At 35.0% G+C, this 13,688-nt stretch overlaps 1 protein-coding gene across 1 annotated transcript in view; it reads left to right on the top strand.

The window, feature by feature from the left end:
• EFCAB3 (EF-hand calcium binding domain 3) overlaps nt 1-13,688 on the top strand; it is a 209,054-nt gene that overhangs the window by 8,052 nt on the left and 187,314 nt on the right. Inside the window, exons 7-13 of the mRNA XM_048212646.2 lie at nt 585-689; nt 1,612-1,665; nt 3,263-3,367; nt 10,727-10,780; nt 11,429-11,533; nt 12,085-12,138; nt 13,257-13,361. Of these exons, the coding sequence (XP_048068603.2) occupies nt 585-689; nt 1,612-1,665; nt 3,263-3,367; nt 10,727-10,780; nt 11,429-11,533; nt 12,085-12,138; nt 13,257-13,361 (582 nt within the window). The remainder of the gene's footprint in view (nt 1-584; nt 690-1,611; nt 1,666-3,262; nt 3,368-10,726; nt 10,781-11,428; nt 11,534-12,084; nt 12,139-13,256; nt 13,362-13,688) is intronic.

Raw genomic sequence — 13,688 nt, 5'->3', positions numbered from 1 at the left:
ATATTTTCTACCATTCTAGTACTGACTTGTAAATTTTAGCTTTCAACCTTTTCTAATAAAACATTTGCTCCTAATGTAGTTTGCCCTTTTATATAGTAATTAAAAGTCTCTAACTTACTAGCAACTCCTGAACTTTCTGGAGATTTTACACTAACAATATTATTCACTTCAATGTTATTAATAGATTTCCAAGTTAAAATATATCAAGCAACAAGATAAAGCATTTTTATTGTCAGTATTGAAAACAAAAAAACATTTCAGAAAAAAAAATTTAAGTATATAATATTCTCCAGTAAAATGTATAATTGAATTGATATTGATATCTTCATTAACCAGAAAGTTATTCAGATAAAATTTATTCTCTTCTACTTTGACTGCTTGTCGGATTAGGAAATCATTCTTTTCAGTATCTTTACGTAAACTTGATATTTGATCCTTCTTAATTCTGTATAGATGTCTATATTTTATTATATCTTTGAACTTCTTCCCCAAATTAGGAAGAAACATGTTTCACATTATTAAATTATTATTTGAAATAATTATTCTATAAAATTCTTGAATGGTCACATTTCATATTTTCAAAGGAAAAAAGATGAATGTGCAACATGTATCACATTCTGTGAGCAATTTGGGTGTTGAGCTAACAGATAAAGAACAAAAGAGGCTGCTGAAGAAGCTTCCAGTTGATGGTGAGCCGTAAAGATACCTTAGTTGCCTTCTGGAGTACTTGGCTTTATAGTATGCTGGGAGAAGTTTTTAAAAGTTCCCTTTTAACCTTAAAAATATAACATGGAGGACCACAGGGGAAGGGAGGGAAAACTGAATGGGAAGAAATCAGAGAAGGAAACAAACCATGAGAGACTTTGGAATCTGGGAACCAAACTGAGGGATACAGAAGGGAGAGGGTGGGGGGATGAGGTAACCGGGTGATGGGTATTAAGGAGGGCACGTGTGGTGATGAACACTGGTTGTTTTACGGACCTAATTAACTACATCAAAAACTAATGATATATGTTGGCCCTTTGAACATTAAAAAAAAAAAAATCTCCCCCAGAGCAATATGGCCAGTCCATGGCCTGTGCCCCTGGCTGGCCCTTTGGGGCTCCAAGTACAGCCCTTGAAGCAAACATATAAGTAAGTAAGTAAATAAATAAACAAACAATAAATAAACAAAAATAATAAATATATATATTTAAAGTGATTAGAAAAATTAGGTCTTAAGTTATATGGATACCTTCTGTTCATTTTACCCAGTCCATCAGGGGCAAACCAAATGTTTTTATGTCATGACTTCTAGCCAATGACAAAACTACAAGAAAGAAAATGCAGGAATGTGATCTGGGGAGAGATTTTTAGAAGAATTGGACATGGGAGATGAAAGAAGAAAGAAATAGTGTAGAGTACCTTTGACCATTCTGTCAGGTGTTTAGAATTGCATAATTCTCACTGAAAGTTCTCACGTAGTCTCCATTTTTTTTTAACTGGAGGATGAATTAAGAACATATTTATTCAGTAAATGAAAACTCTTCCTGAGATTATGGAATATATGTAGCATCTTTCTGACCACTGACACAGTATTTTATCTGACATAGAGTGTGCTTTGCATTGTAGCTTCTGGGAAGATCTATCAAAATAGATTGTTGAATAATCTGAAGTCTTTCAAAGGTGAGTTAATGAGCAGTTTGAGAGTTAACGGTTTAATTGATTTCATTAGAGTCTTAACCAAGCCACGCTACTAGGAACTGATTTTTAAATGTAGTTTCTTTATTTTAAATGTGATATTTTTATTTTAATATTTGTTTAATCTTTGTAGGTAAGTCCCACATTTTCTTATATTTTCCAAAACTTAATCTTGAAAATATAAGTTGAATTCTAGGTAGATACAACAAAACATAAAAAGAATGATAGGTAGCTAGTCTGGGGATTAGTTAAGCAAGCAAAGAAAACAAAAATAGTTTCTGTTGTCAAAAAGATTGGGCGTTGTTTCCTAATAGAATCAAAATCATAACTGTTCATTATAGTTCCTCTGAAAGGAATGTCTTTAGTGAGATTCAGTTAAAAAAAAAAAAAAGTAGGCAAGGGCTGTGCCTAGGATTTGTTTGCTTTTGTTTTTGTTTTTGTTTTGCTTTCCGTCTTCCCAGTGCTTAATCCAAAGAAGAGAAGAGCATAAAGAGAATGAAGGAAAGATTTAGAAGCTCTGCCACTTGATACCTCTGCCACAAGGAGAACGGCCCTTTGGAAGAGCGGCAGCAGGATTATGTTTTCACTTAATGTGGATTTAACCATGCTGCCCACTTGATAACAGCTTGCCCGGTGTCTTTCTCAACTAAGTCAGTGTCACCTTAGAAATGGGACAATGATAGCCAGAAACTTGTATTGTCAGTCTCCTGTAGTTCTGTTCCCCCATCTAGCTACTTTTCTCCAGTCTCTAGGCCTCCTGTTTTACAATTTTAATGATACATTTTCCTTTCCATGCACTTCCGGCCTCAGCTCCTGCTTCAGGTTCAGAAAATTTTTAACTAAAGTCCTCTCTGATACCATGCCAGGTAGTTTCGAAGATAATTATATATTCTTTGACACTAATACAAATAGTTTTCTGTCTTAACATAGTCACCAAAATATCTGTGTTCATAAACTATGTTCACAGCATGGATTCACCAGGCTTAAGGGAATTGTCAAGTTCCAGTGGAAACCAGTACAAGTTTTCTGGCACCTGAGACCTTTTTCAAAATCCTTCTCTGCTATAAATTCAATGAGTTGTCTTTATCTTCATTTGCAAAACTCCTTCATAAATTATTTCATGCCTGTAGTTTCATCAAGGTAAAGCTTACGGTTCTTTAACACAACGTTAAAATTTGGTACTCATGTTTCAAAGCAATATTAATAGTATTACTGAAAACTGGATTCTACTTTTGCTCACTCCTAATTTTTTTCATTTTAACAGTAAAACGTTTTTAATACAAAGTAACAGCACTGATACATTTCTAGCATTTTTTTTTCTTTATTTTTCTTTATTTATTTTTAGAGTGAGAGGGCATGTGGGGGAGTGGGGCAGAGGGAGAATGAGAGACAGAATCTTAAGCAGGCTCCATGCCTATCTTGGAGCCCGACGCAAGGCTTGATCTCAACCCTGAGAGCATGACCTGAGCCGAAATCAAGAGTCGGACATTTAACTGACGGAGCCTCCCATACACTGTAATATTTCTAGTATTTAATGTGCTTTCATATTTAATGGTTTTTCTCACTGTTTGTCTCCTTTAAGGAGGGAAGGTTGAAAGAAATAAAGTCAATACAGTTCTAGAAAACATGGGAATCGAGCTCACAGGAAAGGAGCTTCAAAGTCTAACAGATCACCTACCGGTTGATGGTGAGTGCTGTAGTCATTACTCTGCCTTTCTGCAGAGCTTTACCTGTGAACGTGTGTATGAGAGTTTTTGAAATAAGGATTCTTTGATGCTAAAAGGAAGTGTCAGTACCTTATAGTTGAGCCCATTTCTAAAGTAAAAAAGAAATGCTTCATTTTTTACAATTTAAAGTTAGCAACATGTTTTCTTGTAGATAACAGAGGAACCAGGATGTTTGAGCAATAGGTAGAATGTAGAATAAAAATTTTATGGATTAAGTTTGACAGTGATCATATGCTTGCTAACCCATCATTTCTTAGCTCCTCCAATCCTGAAACATTTGCTTTTTTTATTTTACATGCTTTCCCTCAGTGATTTTATGAATTCCCACTTTTAACCATCTATTTGAACCATCAAATTTTTTAAAGATTTTATTTATTTATCTATTTGACAGAGAGAGAGAGCACAAATGGAGGGGAGGGGTAAAGGGAGAGCGAGAAGCAGACTCCCTGTTGAGCACGGAGCCCAATAAGGAGCTCTGTCCCAGGACCCTGGGATAATGAACTGAGCCGAAGGCAGACGCTTAGCCAACTGAGCCACCCAGCTGCCCCTGAACCATCAAATTTTGTCTTCTTTCCAGTCTTTTCCCCAATCCTCAAGCTATTTTATTCCAGATGTTGTAAGACATTTATATTTAGTCACCCCAAACAGCTGTCAAGCATAATTTTCTTAATCTTATATATTCCACATCTTCTTAAACTGATCCTTTTTTCTACCTCATTGACCCTGCCAGAAACATATATCCACTTAATTACTTTATGTTGCCTATTTAAACCACTAAATATTTCTTAAATCCATTCCTACTCCTTAGCTCTGTATCACTGCCCTTATTTCTATTTTATTTATTTATTTATTTATTTATTTATTTATTTATTTATTTGATAGAGAGACAGCCAGTGAGAGAGGGAACACAAGCAGGGGGAGTGGGAGAAGAAGAAGCAGGCTCCCAGCGGAGGAGCCTGACATGGGGCTCGATCCCAGAACGCCAGGATCGCGCCCTGAGCTGAAGGCAGACAGTTAACGACTCAGCCACCCAGGCGCCCCTCTATTTCTTTTTATCTCTGCTTAGACACTAGATAACTCTCTCTTTGCCTACAATTTTGTTACTTCATATCCGCTCTTCACATAATAGGCAGAATGATCCTTTCTACGTAAATCTGATCATTACTACTTGGGTTTTTTTCTCCCTGTCTAGTCTTCCCCTCTTCTACTTTTCTGTATCTTCTTTCAAAATGGTGAAATACCTCAAGGCTCAAATGGGTTCTCTAAGTGATCTTATCTGCTTTCTTAGCTCTTAATTCTATATGTATGATAATGAATCACTAATATATATTCCTAATTTAAAATTCTCCTTGGATCTCTCTTTGGTTTATCTGTTACCTGTTTGCAGTCTCCACTTGGATAGCTCAAATAATCTGTAACTTAACTTGTTTAAGTCTGAGCTCTTGATTTTCGTACTAAAACTCATTTCTTCCCATTGTCATTGTAAGGCATCACCTGGTAATTTATTTTTCTTGTGATGTGTTTGTCTAGCTTTGTATCAAAGTAGCACTGGCCTCATAGAATGAATTGGTGTTTTTCCTGCCTCTGTTTTCTAAAATTATTTGTGTAGGGTTGATATTTTTTCTTAAATATTTGAAATAATTTACCAAAGAAGCTATCAAGAGTCAGAGGCTTAACTCACTGAACCACCCAGGCACCCCTGGTTGTTCATTTCTAATTTAACTCTGTATGGTCAGAGAACATACTTGGCATATCAGTTCTTTAGATTGCTTTATGACTTAGCATACAAGATAATCAGATGCTCTTTGGAGTCTCCATAAGCTTTAATGAGCTTTTATGAGTAAAGGGATTCTATGACCAAAAGGTTTGATTTAAACTTTTTTTTTCTATAATTCTAACATTTGAGCCATCTCAGGGTTGGCATGTGTTGATTACCTTTTCACTTGGTAATTGATCTCATTTTCTTAGCTTTTTGTATGTTAAATAATTCTGAATTATATCCTTGACATTGTTAACTGTTATGTTGTGTAGACACTGAGTCCTGTTAAAATTCTTTGAAGAATGTTCACTGTTTTTGTTTTAGTAGATAAACAACTGACTGAGATTCAGAACACAAATTCCATCTCCCCTTCTCTGGATGATTCCAATCTCAGTTCACTCTTCAAACTTTGTTTTACTGCTTTGGGTCTATCTTGCATGTGCCACTTGGGTTAGTGTGACACTTGGGCCCTGGTTTAATCTTTTTTTGGGGGGGGGTGTGGAATTTTAAGTCAATTTTATTATTTTTTTATTGTTTTTAATTTTTTTTCCTAATAATATTTTTATTATATTATGTTATTCACCATACAGTACATCCCTAGTTTTTGATGTAAAGTTTGATGATTCATTAGTTGCGTATAACACCCAGTGCACCATGCAATACGTGCCCTCCTTACTACCTATCACCAGCCTATCCCATTCCCCCACCCCCCTCCCCTCTGAAGTCCTCAGTTTAAAACAAACTGGTTTAATCTTAATTAAGTTCTCAAAGCTTTTGCTATGATACTTTGTATCTGTCCCATGCAGGCACAACTCAAAAGTGAGCCTAAGACTTTTGCAGATTCATATATAGAATTAGGGGGTCCCTTTCTCCATTGTTCTCTTCTCTCTGGAATTCCCCCATATTTTCCAACCTGAAGGGGGGCTCCTTTTCCAGGTTTCCCTGGTCAGAGAGATGGAGTTTTTATCAGCGTTTTAGCTTCCTGCTCTGCCATGTTGTTCTGTGACTGGGGCCCCACCCTCAGGACAAAGCCGTTAGGGAAAAGAGAAAGAAAACCAAAAACAGAAGGCTCACTTGTGCAAGTTTTTGTTCCCTTGTGTAGAGTAGTGTTGTTGCTTTCTGTGTTTTCTTCAGAGTTTTTATTCTAATCTTCAGGAAAAATAAGCTGTAGAGAGCACATACTGTCATGGCAGAATCAGAACCGGCCTCCTATTCTGTCATTTAAAAAATACATATTCTTTGACATTTTGAGATGTGCATTAGGATACTTCTTATAATTGTTGTCGGTCACATAATAGAGTTCTCACATACTTGTCATGGTGTCTGCATGTGTGAACTTGGTTTTAGCTCGTCATTGTGGTACATTACAACTTTAAGTTGTGTACTGTCGGTACACATATGTTGAGTTTAATTGCTGTTTAAAAACATCTCAAAAAAAAAAGTCTCCAAAATTTTGCACTGTGGTTAACAATTAAACAGAAAGTTGTATACACAGGGAAAGCATGGAAACAGTGTCAAGGTGTACATATGTTATTAGTTAGGAAAACAATTCATCATTGGAGGAATGATCATAATTCCATTTTTCCAAATTTTATTGTGAAGCTATAACAAAATACTTTTTGGACCTAAGAAAGGAAGTTACCCACAAAGAGAGAACCTCTGTTACCTGTTGTTACTGACACATATGTAAAAGAATTTCCTGTGATACACCATACACTGCAGTTGAAGGCAAAAGAAACTGCCAAATCCTTCACTATAAGTGAAACAAAATTCAAAGCAATGAAAGGATGGGCATCAAACATCAACTTGTCAAAATTTCTCATTAACTTTAATTGCACCAAAAAGAATGAAATACCTAGGAAAGAAAGTATTTTACTTCTTTTTACTTCAAGATGTATTTATGTGGCCTATGTGGAGATGTAAAAAACCTATGCTCTGAAAAACTATAAAGCATTGGTGAGAGAATTTGAAGATGATAAAAACAAATGGAAAGATATTCCATACTCAGGGATTGGAAGAACAAATATTGTTAAAATGTCCATATTACCCAAAGCAACCTACAAATTCAGTGCAATCCCTATCAAAATACCAGCAGCATGTTCTACAAAACTAGGAAAATAATCCTAAAATTTGTATGGAACCACAGAAGACTATGAATAACCAAAGCAATCTTGAGAAAGAAAAACAAAGCTGGAGATATCACAGTTCATTTTTCAAGATATATTATAAAGCTATAATAATGAAAACAGTATGGTACTGGCACAAAATAGACACACAGATCAATGGAAGAGAATAGGGAGCCCATAAATAAGCCCATGATGATATGGTCAATTAAGCTATGATAAAGAAGGCAAGAATATACAATGCTCAATAGATAATATCTTCAACAAATGGTGTTGGGAAAACTGGAGAGATTGAAACTGGACCACTTTCTAATACCATACACAAAAATAAACTTAAAATGGATTAAAAACCAGATTAAGTGTCTGCCTTTGGCTCAGGTAATGATTCCAGGGTCCTGGGATTGAGCCTGGCATCAGGCTCCCTGCTCAGCAGGGAATCTGCTTGCCCCTCACTCTTTGCCCCTTCCGCCATTCATGCTATCTCTCTTGCTGCCTCTCTCAAATAAATAAAATCTTTTAAAAAATGGATTAAAAACCTACATGTGAAACCTAAAATGATAAAAATCCTAGAAGAGAGCACAGGCAGTAATCTCTTTGACATCAGCCATAGCAATATTTTTCTAGATACGTCTTCTAAAGCAAGGAAGAGAAGCAAAAATAAAATATTGGAACTGCATCAAAATAAAAAGCTTTTGCACAGTGAAGGAAACCATCAATGAAACAAAAAGGCAGCATACCGAATGGGAGAAGATATTTGCAAATGATATATCCAATAAGGGGTTTGTATCCAAAGTATATAAAGAAGTTTTACAACTCAACACCAAAAAAAAACAACGTAATGCACAGGACCTGAATAGACACTTGTCCAAAGAAGACATACAGATGGCCAACAGACACATGGAAAGATGTTCAGTATCACTCATCATCAGGGAAGTGCAAATCAAAACCATGATGAAATATCATCTCACACTTGTCAGAATGGCTAAAATCTAAAACATAAGAAATAACAAGTGTTGGTGAGGATGTAGAGGAAAAGGAACTCTCACACACTATTGGTGGGAATGTACATTGATGTGGCTACTGTGGAAAACAATATGGAAGTTCCTCAAGAAATTGGAAATAGAAATACCATATGATCCAATAATTCTACTACTGAGTATTTACCCAAAGAAAATGAAAATGCTAATTCAGAAAGAAAAATGCATCAGTGATTCTGAGTTGAAGAGTTGAACAGTGATTCAAAAGAATTAGACTCTAAATATGAAGTTATAGTAATTGCAAGTTCATTTCACATATTTTTATGTTTGCGTAAGAGTATTTTAAAAATCTATTTAAACATCATTCAATAAATATAAAATAAACATTCTAAGTAATAAGGAAAAAAGTAAATTTCCAGGACTAGATGATTTTCATGTTCTTATTACAGTTTGTCATCTATCTTTTGAAGTAGGACACATATATATTTATAATACTTTGCTTAAGAATAATAGATAATAGGGGCGCCTGGGTGGCACAGCGGTTAAGCGTCTGCCTTCGGCTCAGGGCGTGATCCCGGCGTTATGGGATCGAGCCCCACATCAGGCTCCTCCGCTATGAGCCTGCTTCTTCCTCTCCCACTCCCCCTGCTTGTGTTCCCTCTCTCGCTGGCTGTCTCTATCTCTGTCGAATAAATAAATAAAATCTTTTAAAAAAAAAAGAATAATAGATAATAATCCCCTAATTTAATTTGTTATATATGGAAAAGGAAAATTACTATGTGGTGTACATGGGAAGACTTGAGGCAGTTGCATCAAGAGCCTTCCGTAAGTGTACACTATCTCTGAATTTTATTTACTCAGCAGTTTTTCTAAACTCTGAAGTAATGGTAGAAAGTACCCTTTAATTATCTTTGTACCCTTGTGACCTAGTATATTTCAAGTATTGGGTATGTAACTTGAAGGAAATGGCTCTTCTCTGACAACTTTGCACATCTCCACATAGGCCACATAAATACATCTTGATGCAAATCTAACCTAAGTCTTTGTTGAAAGCTTCATGGTTCCTCCTGGAACAAAGGGAGGTAAGCAGCCTTGTGAGGAGCTCCCACCAAATGGTTTCTCTGTCTGCTTCCCTATCTTCAGGAGACTGTTACAAGGTCATTGCTCATTTATCTCCCTAGTTTCTGTTGAATACAGACTTTCCACCTCTCTCCCTTAGGGTACAGCTGCAGGGTTCTGTGTAAGTCTGTAAAACTGGTTGGTTACAGTTTTGAGTGAGCTCCTCAGTGGTTGAACAACTCGTATGTGCCACCAGTCATCTGGCCCAGGTGGTTCAGTGCTGTACTCTGGGACTAAAGAGTCAGGGATCGACACTGTGCTGATCTTGCTTCTAGTTTATAAGTAACTGTCTTAATCCATTTGAGCTTATTGTCTCATTACCATCAAAATCAGTGGAAATGTGGCAAGCCAAGCTAACAGCTTCAATGGTGACCTTCGTGACCCTGTTAAACACTACACCACTGCTTAGGGACTTCTTGGCCACTTGTCAGTAACTAACATATAATGACTAAATAAATAGGAAAGGAAGGGAAATTTACCTATGACGAGATGAATAAAGTCTTTAACAGTTGCTTCAAAGATGCACCAGTCATGTGTCACTAGCCATTCCATGATTATCGTAGTAATTGAACACTTGTTAAAAAAAAATTGTATTGGGAATATATGAAAGATTATAAGTTCTATCATTTTTCCATTTATTATACAATGATAGATAGGCTTTATGGCTATACCATAATTGAGCAGGGTCATAGAATATGGCCAACATCAGTAATGCTTTCTCCCATGTTTATAAAGTAAGGTGAATCAAAACAACTTAGAAGTATATATTGTCACTCTGTAGACTCCATCACCTTGGGCAGAGTTGGCAATGTTTCTGTAAAGGCCAGATCATATATATTTTAGGCTTTATGGACAATGTAATCTCTGTCATACTGCTCAATTCTGTTGTTGTAGTGCAAAAGCAGCCATAAACAGTGCATAAACAAATGAGCGTGTCTGTGTTCCCATAAAATTTTATTTGTGGACACGAAAATTGAAATTTGTATAAATTTTATGTGCCACAAATAATATCCTTTTGGGTTTTTCAACCATTTAAAAATGTAAAGATGATTCTTAGCTCATGGGCCATATAAAAATAGGTGGTGAAAAAATAAGAAGATGTATGCACCTTAAAAAAAAAAGACGGTGGGCTGGATTGGGCCAGGTTCCATAGTTTACTAATCTCTGATAGGGAACATGGCATGTGTTATATTACAGAATTTCTGAAAACCAGGATTTATAAGTTGAAGATTGACATAGGGCACAATATGAAAAAGTGGACTTTCACAATATAGGGGTTTCATACTTTGTTTCTCTGAGTCTGGGTCACTTTATTATTCTTATTTTTATCTTTACTTATAGGTAATGGGAAGGTTGATTTTGATAAGTTAATGGATGGAGTGAAAACTCTTACAGGTGAGAAGTTAATAGTAATCTAAGAGTATAAATTTTACTCAAAATTATATTTCAGAGATTTTTTTTTACTTCCTTGTTTATTCTTCCATTTTATAAAATCTTTCATTTGATAGAATTTTTTAAATCTAATTTCTTAGAGTTAGGCTTTTGATCGTCTACACTTTATTAATAAAATTTTCAGTTCTGTGTCTTGGTAGCAAAATCTTCGTTTTTTGAATTTGACATTATCACTTTTCCTATGTTGGAGAAAAAATACTCTAGATCAAATCAATGAATAGTAAAGTAAAGTTTTAATTATATTATTTAAAGATGATCAGAAACATTGTCTAATCTGATGACAGAATTATTTGGATCAATCCTAATAAAATCCTAATTCACTAGAAAAATATGTAACCCTTTTTTTCTTGTGTTGATAGTCCACATTTCTTGTAATTGTGTTATTTTATCTCCACTAATATGATATGGCTCATTTGAGTAGTGTTAAGGGAAGGGATTTATTTACATGAATGCTACTGGTTATATAGTTAGATACTGCCTTCAACAAACAGTAAAGTTCACGTGGAACAGGCTCAGATGATTTTTTTTTTCACATTTTGACATTAGGTTATCCTTTAAGTTCTTATCTGATTCCATCTTGTGTTTTTGAAGGAGGGGAGATTGATGTCAGTGATGTGGGAAATAGTCTAGGAAACATGGGACTAGAGCTCACAAAAAAGGAATGGTTGACGCTGCTGAAAGATCTACCAATAAATGGTAAGAATTTCAAATACCAGTATAGAGTTTAAGGGGACTTATTGTTACATATTTGTGAAAAGTTTAAAAATTGTCTTTATTTGATCATGGAAGAAAGAATATGTATCTTGAAATATTCAGCATGACCTTGTTCTGCCTCAGAATGTGGAAGTTCCATCTCAGTTTAGGAATAACAAATATAACAGTCATGAACCCTGCCATTAGGGGAAAAGTGTTCATATTGTCACTTTTGAGTCCACTGAGAGGCAAAGAAAATTAAACCGTGAATATGAGAAACAGAAAGTATGCACTAAAGATGAAGAAAGACAAGTCAAAGAGAGAAATAAAAAAGAATATGTTTCATTAGCCGAGAGTAGCTTCCTCTACTGCTCTTGACTATGTGGAATGTCTGCATTGTGAATCTTCTTTATTTCTTGGTTTCATTGTTTTAGAGTAAATTGGATATTTCTAGTGTAAGTAATCAAATATATCTTTTTAAAATTCTAGCTCTAATATTTTATCTTAGTGAATTTCTATATAATTTGTGACCCTAATTGTGCAATTTCCTATAGCAGATGGAAAGATCTATCAAAATAGGCTAATGGATGCTGTTAAGTCTCTTCGAGGTGAGTAAGAATTGTTAGAAAATACAGATAGATCTGGAATCTCTCAGGTTTTTTATTTCCACTCTTCCCTGTCATTAAATTTTGAATATCACTGGGCATCTATATTGATCTTATACTCCTTCATAAGACTGTTTATAATTTGCTATTGTATTTTTACTTTTGTGTGCTGGGAAGAAGAATCATACTCTTAGGGAGTATTTTTTAACTTAAAGAAAAAAATGAATGAAGCCTGTCTGTAATTTTTTTTGAAAAATTAAGGAATGATTCATTTATGCACATAATTTGGTCATTAGTAGAAATAATCTGAAGTTTCATCTAATGAAAATAAACTTCACTTATTGGTCAAGAAAATAAAAAGTTGTCATCTTTATATATGTTTCTAATACTGAATTGACTATACAGTAGTCTCTCCTTATCCACAAGGGATGTGTTCGAAGACCTCCAGTGGATGCCTGAAACCATGGATAATTATGAACCCTATGTATACTCTGTTTTTTTTCCTATACAAACATTCCTATGATAAAATTGTTTACAAATTAGGCACCACAGTAAGAGGTTAACAACAACTAATAATAAAATAGAACAGTTATAACAATATAGTATAATAAAAGTTATATGAATGTGGTCTTTCTCTCTCTAAAAATATCTTGTACTATATCATGCTTTTTGTGATGATGTGAGGTGGCACTACAATGATGAGATGAGGGGACGTGAATGACGTAGACATTGTGATGTAGCGTTAGACTACTATTGACCTTCTGATGGTAGGTGAGGGAGATACCTGCTTCTGGACAGGTGGGTAACATAGTTGACAGTGGGTAACTGACACTGTGGAAAGCTAAACTGAAGATAAGGGGGGATTATTGTAACCTTCAAATTAATTAATTTCCCCCTTTAAAACTTTATGCCATATAGCTTAGTCCTTGAAACCAGATTTATTTAAAGAAGTTTCAATTATTATATCTGTCATTGATTTTTGTTATCATTTTTATCAGATTTACTGAGCTTTGGGTCTTACTCCCTTATGCTAAACAGTTAATCATAATACATAAGAATTCATGGTTTTGTCACTTTTTGGATTCCTTAAATTTTGTCTCTACACATGTCTCTTTCCCAAGGAGGAATGGTTGATGTCAACAAGCTGGACACAGTTTTGGGAAATATGGGCATGAGCCTTACAGAAGAGGAACTTAGAGATCTGACACAGAATCTTCCAGAAAATGGTAAACATGTAAATCTTACTGTGCTCCAGAGGAGCACTGGAAAATGTGCATTTTTTTTTTTTACAAAAACCTCTGAGTATGATTATTTGGAATAAAAAAGCCCTTTAGAATAACTTAGAGTGAAAAAATAGGCTTAAAGTAAGAATCCTTTCTCCCATCAGTCTCATCAACTTCATTACAGCTTTTTGCACTGTGGAGCTAGGCTCAGGGAAATTCCCAGGACTAAGAGGAAAAAATAAAAGAAGTAAAGTAAGAGAGGGTGAGGAGGGATGGAAGTAGAATATAATGAGGAATGGAAGGAAGAAATTATAATAGTTGAAAATTATT

The sequence above is a fragment of the Ursus arctos genome, unplaced genomic scaffold, assembly GCF_023065955.2.
Source record: "Ursus arctos isolate Adak ecotype North America unplaced genomic scaffold, UrsArc2.0 scaffold_24, whole genome shotgun sequence".
Classification (NCBI taxonomy): Eukaryota; Metazoa; Chordata; class Mammalia; order Carnivora; family Ursidae; genus Ursus; species Ursus arctos.
The sequence above is the reverse complement of the archived record's forward strand: the minus strand, read 5'-3'. Positions and strand labels throughout refer to the sequence as shown.